The sequence below is a fragment of the Amblyomma mixtum genome, chromosome 4, assembly GCF_055824585.1.
Source record: "Amblyomma mixtum isolate Tamu chromosome 4, ASM5582458v1, whole genome shotgun sequence".
Classification (NCBI taxonomy): Eukaryota; Metazoa; Arthropoda; class Arachnida; order Ixodida; family Ixodidae; genus Amblyomma; species Amblyomma mixtum.
In genome coordinates this window covers 37,957,716-37,967,768 of record NC_143015.1, presented here as the reverse complement: position 1 = coordinate 37,967,768, position 10,053 = coordinate 37,957,716, and the positions used below count along the sequence as shown (strand labels likewise).

The window sequence follows — 10,053 nt, the reverse complement described above, 5'->3', positions numbered from 1 at the left end:
CAGTGTCTCCTCCGGGTGCCCGCAGCGGGAGCAGTCGGAAGGACCTGCAAGGCTCTTCCTCTATAGGCGGTCGCCCGTCCAAGAGCACCCGATCATCAGGCGCAGCAGGAGAGACCTCTGCTACCTGCTGAGTCGGCTGGATGGAAGGGGTGGTGGTTGTTTCCCCTCAGCAACTCTGGGGTCAGGGTGCTGAAGCAGCAGGTGGCGCTCCGTGATGGTGCGGCCATCGTTCAAAGGCACCACAGCTGAGTTCGGTGGTGCCCTGTTGCTGTGTGCAGCCCTGGCCGCCGCGTCGGGGGCCTGATTGCCCGGCACTCCGTCGTAGCCAGGAATCCAGGCCTGATGGACAAGGCAGCCCCTGTCCAGGTAGCCATCCAGCCTGGCCGCCAACTTGCGAACAACAGGCTGTGGACACGTCGGCTCGGAGAGCAGCTGCAGAGCCGCCCTGAAGTCAGTGACGATTGCTGTGCACAGAGGCTCTGGATAGGACTCTAGAACGTCTGCAGCCAGGTGGAGGGCCGCCAGTTCTGCCAGGGTGGAGCTGGCGACGAAAGGGAGGTGAGGCTGCCTGGTCCCGGCGAGGTTCGGGGTCACGCAGGCAGCAGCTGCGGAGGGGCAGTCTCCGTGGATGACCGAGCCGTCAGTGAACAGGGGAGTGCAGCCCGGAAGCTCCTCCGCCAGCATATATGCCGCATCCTGGCGGGGACCGACGGCAGGTGTTCAGCGCTTGGGACGAGCCCCATGTGCCGGGAGGTGGATCCGGAACCCTTATCGCAGGTCTGGTCAGGGGGGAGGCGGCAGGGTCTCAGGCTGCCCCCCAACCAGCAGTTCGAAAGCCAGGGCAAGGTGCCCCATGCGAGTGTCATGCCGCGCCAGGAGACGCTCCAGGAGGGGGCGGCCATCCGGGGCGAGATGAAGACGTCCTATATGGCGCAGGGCCATGCGGTTCGCCCGTAGCTCCATTGGCCAGGCCCCACCCTTGGTCAGGGTGGCAGGCTTCCGGGAGTCCCGGGGCAGTCCCAGGCAGACGCGGATGGCAGCCCGCTGACAGCGCTCGATGGAGAGGAGCTGGCTGACATTGAGCCGAACCAGTGGAAGGGCGTATAGGAAGAGAGCCCCTGCCATGGCCTGGAAGAGGCGGAGGCCCATGTGGGGCGTGATGCCCTTTCCCTTGGCAAGATGCTTCCGGATGGCACCCCGTGTGCATGTAGTTGCAGTTTACAAGGCACGTAGTGCAAGGCCTATTGACTAAGCGGATGATTGACTAAGCGTATTCTAAATTTATTGAAGCCTTCGCACGTATTTACGCTAAGCATTTCCCTCTAAAAACTAGTAAGCCATCGAAAAAGCATAGAAAACCCTTGATTTCACACGAGCATATCTGCATGATCAGAAACAAAAACCGTATTTACCCCAGATTTCTGCTCTCAAGGTCAGAAATGGCCTTGAAAGAATTTAAGACTACTATGAATAAGTTAAATTCTACACTACGACAAGCGAAAATGACCTACTACCAGCAACTGTTCGCAGATGTTTCTAGAAAGCATCCCACTGCTATCTGGAAAATATTAAATAGGGTCTTAAATCGTGGGAACATTGATTCAGCCCCGAAACTCATATTGCACGGCAACGAAAACTTATCTGGAAAAGAGCTTGCTGAAGTTTTTAATCATCAATTTGTAAATATAGCAGGGCCGATCAGTAATGCCACATGCGTGCCCCAAAACACAGTCAATATCAGTAACGTTCCTTTGGGAAGTATTTTCTTCGAACCAACAAATGTATCTGAAGTTTTCAGTTCATTTCTGAACCTTAGAAACAGTAGAGCCCTCGACTTTGATAACTTGCAAATCAAGCCAATCAAATATGTCCTTGAATATATTACTCCTGTACTTTTCCACATATTTAATTTGGCAATTGCAAGACATACATTCCCAGACGCTATGAAAGTAGCCAGAGTATCGGTAATGTACAAAAGCGGCGACAGAAACCTAATGTCAAACTATCGGCCAATTTCAGTGCTTCCCGTCTTTTCAAAAGGACTTGAAAAAATCATTCTTTACGCATAACAAAATTTATCGAAAAATTTCATATTCTTAGCGATGCGCAATTTGGATTTTGAAAGGGTAGATCAACAGAATCAGCGTTATTGGAAATAAAAGAAGAAATTGTACAAAACACTGACAGCAACCAATTTACTCTAGGCCTTTTCATTGATTTTAGTACGGCCTTCGACTGCCTAAACCATAAAATTCTTCTTGGCAAGTTACATTCATACGGTATTCGTGGAGAACAGCTAATGCTGCTTGAGTCGTACCTGAGTAACAGAAGACAATGCGTATCCCTAGACAGCCAGCAATCTTCCTTCATACCTATTGTCTGCGGCGTGCCGCAGGGAAGTATATTGGGCCCCGTTCTTTTCAACATGTACATTAACGATTTGGTGGAAATCGATAAAACAGTTAAATTTTTCATTTATGCCGACGACAGTAGCTTTCTAATTACCGGTAGTGACCCAAACACACTAGTTGTAAAATGTAATGAAATACTCGGTAAACTATGCATGTGGTCACAGTCTAATTTTCTTATATTTAATGCTACCAAAACCAAAGCAATATTATTTCGCGGCCCGAAATAAGATTTTTAAGATGAACAGCGCACTACAATATCAAGGCCAACCTATCGAACTTGTCGAACAACATAAAATTCTAGGCGTAACGTTTCACAGCGATTTGAGCTGGAACAATCATATCAGTCACATCTGTAAGAAACTTTCTGCCGTTGCTGGTGAGCTATCCCGCTGTCGAAAGTTACTTCCTGTAAAAGCTAGGCTTCAAGTATATTATGGCTTATTTTTCTCTCAAATAGACTATTGCAACCTAGTTTGGGCTACCACAACACAAACCTACATAAACAAAATCAGTGTCCTTCAAAAAAAAATTATGCGCCACATAGCTGGTATTGATCCTGGCTTGACCACCCCCGATAGTTTGGCTGACTACAATATTATCCGAATTCATCAGTTTTATGAGTATAGCATCTTGAAGTCATTTCTCTTTTCCACAAAAGAGTTCCAATGTTTTTTTAAACGTGTATCTTTATTGACACGCCACGAACACAATGTTGCTACCCGTAACAACGACCCTTGGCTCGTTCCTCATTTTCGCACCAATTATAAATTGCAGTCCATAAAACACAATCTACCTGTTATATTAAATCGCCATAAAGATAAGAATAACTTTTCGCGCAAGAAGCTACACGAATACTTTAGTAAATTGTAATTGCCTTCTTTCTCGTATTTTTGTAGTTATGTAACTCTGTACAAGTGTCCTCTTTTGTGTGCTTTGTATATATGTATGAACTTTTTATATGTGTATACTCTGTTTAATTTTTGTACTCCGTATGTACTGCCTGTCGCTGCTCTGTAAACGTCTCCGGGACTCAGTCAAGGCCCAGTCGGTCCTTTTAGCCCGCAGAACGTTCCAGTGTATAACTGGAGAATAAATTTAATCTAAAACTGAATTGAATTTCACGAGAAAGACCAGGCCCGATTAGGGCCCTCTCGTTCCATTCAAGAGAAGGCAGTGGTCATCATGTGGTTCCATTGGGCAAACAGAACTGCTGCAGGCAGTGCAAAAAGAACAACATAATGATGTGCCGAGCGTGCAATGTGCCTTTTCATATCCAATGTTTAAATGCATACTATCATAAGCCGTGTAGCAGCATCCCACCGCTGCAACCAGTGTGTACGGCTCGGGTAGCATGACCAGTTGTGACGCAGGGTAGCGTGGTGTGGTTGGTGAAGGGGGGAGGATGGATGAAAGTTGCAATTTGGAACGAGAACACAAGCAGGTTTACTGATACTTTGAAGAAACTTAATTACATATTGTACAAAAGAGCAAAGGGTCAAGACTTAGAAGTTGATAGTGTCGACCGACTGGATGAGCCTTGTCGCCAAGGCCCAGAGCGTTAGTTCTCACTTAGGGCACCGGTTAAATATCCTAAGGCTCCACCCGTTCACCATGCGGTGGCCAATTCAACACGAGGCACAGCTCGGCACAGCACAGCAAGCGGAGGCACTCGTTGCGGAGTCAACGCGTGGGAACTGGCAAGGAGGAAACGCAAGTCCGCAGCTTTTTCGCACTGTGGTGCCACCTTACTGCAAGCGTCACGTTTACATAAATGACATTGCAAGCTGCACAGATAATGCTACATTCGTTTCGTATGCCGATGACACAACCATTTTTATTACAGGCAACGTGGAAACAGATCTAGAAATAAAGGCTAATAAGACGCTGTCTGACTTAGAACGCTGGTCCGCGATAAACTGTTTAAAAATCAACCCGAAGAAAACAAAAGTAATCTTGTACACGCCTAGAGGTAAGATGTTGACAACTAATATGAATTTGTGTCTGGGCAGTGAGCAGTTAGAGATAGTGGACTCCGTTAACATCCTTGGGGTGCATTTTTCAAAGCACCTTACCTGGAATGAGCATGTTGATCACCTACAATCAAAATTGTCATCTGCCATTGGTGTCATTGCTCGTCTGCGTCGCATTCTCCCGACCAGGGTAAAATTAATGTTGTACAATGCACTGGTGGTATCTGTCATGCAGTATTGCATTGTGGTGTGGGGCACAACTGGCGTGACAAACTTGCAGAAACTACATTTGCTACAAAAAAGAGCTGTACGTTACATAGCTGATGTCCATTATACATACTCCACAAAACCACTTTTTCCAAAATATGAAATTCTTCCTGTGTTTTGTTTTTATAATTACAGGTTGATGTTGTGCTACAAATGTTTTGTAAAGTTTGGCATTGATTACATAACTCATCTGGCAAAACTGCAAGAAAACACAAATATTCGTCAGACCCGACATAAAGAAATGTGGTTTGTACACACCCCGAGAACCTCCTATGATGAACAATCTGTATCTTATACATTACCTTCGCTGTTAAACTTACTAGACCGACAAAATTTGATCCCTCCAGAAACCGAAACTGTCGCATTAAACGTTTTTGTCAACTTCTTCATTCGCAAGACTAAACCATGCCTTCCTATTCGCCTAATTTTGTTCACTAATGTTGCTTATGTGTGTTGATTTATCTGTATTACCTTTTGTTGCTTCTCCGATTGATTGCCGTCTTGTTTCATTCTGTATTACCCGTTGCTTTGTGATATTTTTTCATTTTTGTGTAAGACTGGCCGTCATCCTGCTGTCATGCCAACTAACAAGGGGTCGGGACCTCGTCAAGCTGTTCGAGCTTTTACTCCCGTACTCCTCCTTTTCTAAGGAAATAAAATGATTGATTGATTGATTGATTGATTGATAATTTGGCTTAATTTAGGCTTAATTTAAGCGTGATTTTAGAGGCATCTCGGCAGTGTAATCAGTGTTGATCTAGTGATGGGCTGGCGGGACGAGTGGGCTACAGACGGTGCTTCCTCTTGTTGTGTGCGGCTTGGCGTTTCTGGCTCCGTTTGCCGCTCCTCGCAGAGAACTCCCAGTGCTGTACTTCAGACACCTCGATAAGGAAAGGCCTGGAGGACTGCCGAACGAGAGCCCATTCTAGCACGTCCAGTCAGCCGAGCTGCGTAGGAGCAGCTCATCTTCCGTATGTATTGTCTGGCGACGGGGTGCTGTAATGAACGGTGTGCACACCAGCCGAAGAAGATTAGGGTGCAGATTCAATCCACCGGGATGACCACGGTGGCGGCAACAGTAGCGGCAATTTCGACATGTCGTTTGACCCCACGATGATCCCACCAAAAAAAAGATGACTAGCTGGGAAGTAGCTTGTGGAGTAATTCCCACGCTCGGCTTGGTGCGAACGGCCTTCCCCTCGGTACCCCGCAAGAAGTGACCGACGATGGACAGACGACAGGGGAAGAAGGGATTAACCGCATCTGAGAGGAGCCGGGTCGAATCGGAGGGAGCCAGCGCAGATGCGGTCCTCGGCGCCACACGTCTCCCCTTTGCTCGGTAGACACGTGACGCTTGCAGTAAGGTGGCACCACAGTGCGAAAAAGCTGCGGACTTGCGTTTCCTCCTTGCCAGTTCCCACGCGTTGACTCCGCAACGAGTGCCTCCGCTTGCTGTGCTGTGCCGAGCTGTGCCTCGTGTTGAATTGGCCACCGCATGGTGAACGGGTGGAGCCTTAGGATATTTAACCGGTGCCCTAAGTGAGAACTAACGCTCTGGGCCTTGGCGACAAGGCTCATCCAGTCGGTCGACGCTATCAACTTCTAAGTCTTGACCCTTTGCTCTTTTGTACAATATGTAATTAAGTTTCTTCAAAGTATCAGTAAACCTGCTTGTGTTCTCGTTCCAAATTGCAACTTTCATCCATCCTCCCCCCTTCACCAACCACACCACGCTACCCTGCGTCACAACAACTGGTCATGCTACCCGAGCCGTACACACTGGTTGCAGCGGTGGGATGCTGCTACACGGCTTATGATAGTATGCATTTAAACATTGGATATTAAAAGGCACATTGCACGCTCGGCACATCATTATGTTGTTCTTTTTGCACTGCCTGCAGCAGTTCTGTTTGCCCAATGGAACCACATGATGACCACTGCCTTCTCTTGAATGGAACGAGAGGGCCCTAATCGGGCCTGGTCTTTCTCGTGAAATTCAATTCAGTTTTAGATTAAATTTATTCTCCAGTTATACACTGGAACGTTCTGCGGGCTAAAAGGACCGACTGGGCCTTGACTGAGTCCCGGAGACGTTTACAGAGCAGCGACAGGCAGTACATACGGAGTACAAAAATTAAACAGAGTATACACATATAAAAAGTTCATACATATATACAAAGCACACAAAAGAGGACACTTGTACAGAGTTACATAACTACAAAAATACGAGAAAGAAGGCAATTACAATTTACTAAAGTATTCGTGTAGCTTCTTGCGCGAAAAGTTATTCATATCTTTATGGCGATTTAATATAACAGGTAGATTGTGTTTTATGGACTGCAATTTATAATTGGTGCGAAAATGAGGAACGAGCCAAGGGTCGTTGTTACGGGTAGCAACATTGTGTTCGTGGCGTGTCAATAAAGATACACGTTTAAAAAAACATTGGAACTCTTTTGTGGAAAAGAGAAATGACTTCAAGATGCTATACTCATAAAACTGATGAATTCGGATAATATTGTAGTCAGCCAAACTATCGGGGGTGGTCAAGCCAGGATCAATACCAGCTATGTGGCGCATAATTTTTTTTTGAAGGACACTGATTTTGTTTATGTAGGTTTGTGTTGTGGTAGCCCAAACTAGGTTGCAATAGTCTATTTGAGAGAAAAATAAGCCATAATATACTTGAAGCCTAGCTTTTACAGGAAGTAACTTTCGACAGCGGGATAGCTCACCAGCAACGGCAGAAAGTTTCTTACAGATGTGACTGATATGATTGTTCCAGCTCAAATCGCTGTGAAACGTTACGCCTAGAATTTTATGTTGTTCGACAAGTTCGATAGGTTGGCCTTGATATTGTAGTGCGCTGTTCATCTTAAAAATTTTTATTTCGGGCCGCGAAATAATATTGCTTTGGTTTTGGTAGCATTAAATATAAGAAAATTAGACTGTGACCACATGCATAGTTTACCGAGTATTTCATTACATTTTACAACTAGTGTGTTTGGGTCACTACCGGTAATTAGAAAGCTACTGTCGTCGGCATAAATGAAAAATTTAACTGTTTTATCGATTTCCACCAAATCGTTAATGTACATGTTGAAAAGAACGGGGCCCAATATACTTCCCTGCGGCACGCCGCAGACAATAGGTATGAAGGAAGATTGCTGGCTGTCTAGGGATACGCATTGTCTTCTGTTACTCAGGTACGACTCAAGCAGCATTAGCTGTTCTCCACGAATACCGTATGAATGTAACTTGCCAAGAAGAATTTTATGGTTTAGGCAGTCGAAGGCCGTACTAAAATCAATGAAAAGGCCTAGAGTAAATTGGTTGCTGTCAGTGTTTTGTACAATTTCTTCTTTTATTTCCAATAACGCTGATTCTGTTGATCTACCCTTTCAAAATCCAAATTGCGCATCGCTAAGAATATGAAATTTTTCGATAAATTTTGTTATGCGTAAAGAATGATTTTTTCAAGTCCTTTTGAAAAGACGGGAAGCACTGAAATTGGCCGATAGTTTGACATTAGGTTTCTGTCGCCGCTTTTGTACATTACCGATACTCTGGCTACTTTCATAGCGTCTGGGAATGTATGTCTTGCAATTGCCAAATTAAATATGTGGAAAAGTACAGGAGTAATATATTCAAGGACATATTTGATTGGCTTGATTTGCAAGTTATCAAAGTCGAGGGCTCTACTGTTTCTAAGGTTCAGAAATGAACTGAAAACTTCAGATACATTTGTTGGTTCGAAGAAAATACTTCCCAAAGGAACGTTACTGATATTGACTGTGTTTTGGGGCACGCATGTGGCATTACTGATCGGCCCTGCTATATTTACAAATTGATGATTAAAAACTTCAGCAAGCTCTTTTCCAGATAAGTTTTCGTTGCCGTGCAATATGAGTTTCGGGGCTGAATCAATGTTCCCACGATTTAAGACCCTATTTAATATTTTCCAGATAGCAGTGGGATGCTTTCTAAAAACATCTGCGAACAGTTGCTGGTAGTAGGTCATTTTCGCTTGTCGTAGTGTAGAATTTAACTTATTCATAGTAGTCTTAAATTCTTTCAAGGCCATTTCTGACCTTGAGAGCAGAAATCTGGGGTAAATACGGTTTTTGTTTCTGATCATGCAGATATGCTCGTGTGAAATCAAGGGTTTTCTATGCTTTTTCGATGGCTTACTAGTTTTTAGAGGGAAATGCTTAGCGTAAATACGTGCGAAGGCTTCAATAAATTTAGAATACGCTTAGTCAATCATCCGCTTAGTCAATAGGCCTTGCACTACGTGCCTTGTAAACTGCAACTACATGCACACGGGGTGCCATCCGGAAGCATCTTGCCAAGGGAAAGGGCATCACGCCCCACATGGGCCTCCGCCTCTTCCAGGCCATGGCAGGGGCTCTCTTCCTATACGCCCTTCCACTGGTTCGGCTCAATGTCAGCCAGCTCCTCTCCATCGAGCGCTGTCAGCGGGCTGCCATCCGCGTCTGCCTGGGACTGCCCCGGGACTCCCGGAAGCCTGCCACCCTGACCAAGGGTGGGGCCCGGCCAATGGAGCTACGGGCGAACCGCATGGCCCTGCGCCATATAGGACGTCTTCATCTCGCCCCGGATGGCCGCCCCCTCCTGGAGCGTCTCCTGGCGCGGCATGACACTCGCATGGGGCACCTTGCCCTGGCTTTCGAACTGCTGGTTGGGGGGCAGCCTGAGACCCTGCCGCCTCCCCCCTGACCAGACCTGGGATAAGGGTTCCGGATCCACCTCCCGGCACATGGGGCTCGTCCCAAGCGCTGAACACCTGCCGTCGGTCCCCGCCAGGATGCGGCATATATGCTGGCGGAGGAGCTTCCGGGCTGCACTCCCCTGTTCACTGACGGCTCGGTCATCCACGGAGACTGCCCCTCCGCAGCTGCTGCCTGCGTGACCCCGAACCTCGCCGAGACCAGGCAGCCTCACCTCCCTTTCGTCGCCAGCTCCACCCTGGCAGAACTGGCGGCCCTCCACCTGGCTGCAGACGTTCTAGAGTCCTATCCAGAGGCTCTGTGCACAGCAATCGTCACTGACTTCAGGGCGGCTCTGCAGCTGCTCTCCGAGCCGACGTGTCCACAGCCTGTTGTTCGCAAGTTGGCGGCCAGGCTGGATGGCTACCTGGACAGGGGCTGCCTTGTCCATCAGGCCTGGATTCCTGGCTACGACGGAGTGCCGGGCAATCAGGCCCCCGACGCGGCGGCCAGGGCTGCACAAAGCAACAGGGCACCACCGAACTCAGCTGTGGTGCCTTTGAACGATGGCCGCACCATCACGGAGTGCCACCTGCTGCTTCAGCACCCTGACCCCAGAGTTGCTGAGGGGAAACAACCACCACCCCTTCCATCCAGCCGACTCAGCAGGTAGCA

At 47.3% G+C, this 10,053-nt stretch overlaps 2 protein-coding genes across 2 annotated transcripts; one reads left to right on the top strand and one right to left on the bottom strand.

Moving 5' to 3' along the window:
- Positions 1-120: 120 nt before the first annotated feature.
- Positions 121-684, bottom strand: LOC149346263 (uncharacterized). The gene has a single exon (XM_089541273.1). The coding sequence runs from the start codon at positions 682-684 to the stop codon at positions 121-123; it is 564 nt and encodes a 187-aa protein (XP_089397399.1).
- Positions 685-9,487: 8,803 nt separating this feature from the next.
- Positions 9,488-10,051, top strand: LOC149346262 (uncharacterized). Its single transcript, XM_089541272.1, has one exon. The coding sequence runs from the start codon at positions 9,488-9,490 to the stop codon at positions 10,049-10,051; it is 564 nt and encodes a 187-aa protein (XP_089397398.1).
- The last annotated feature ends 2 nt before the right edge of the window (positions 10,052-10,053 follow it).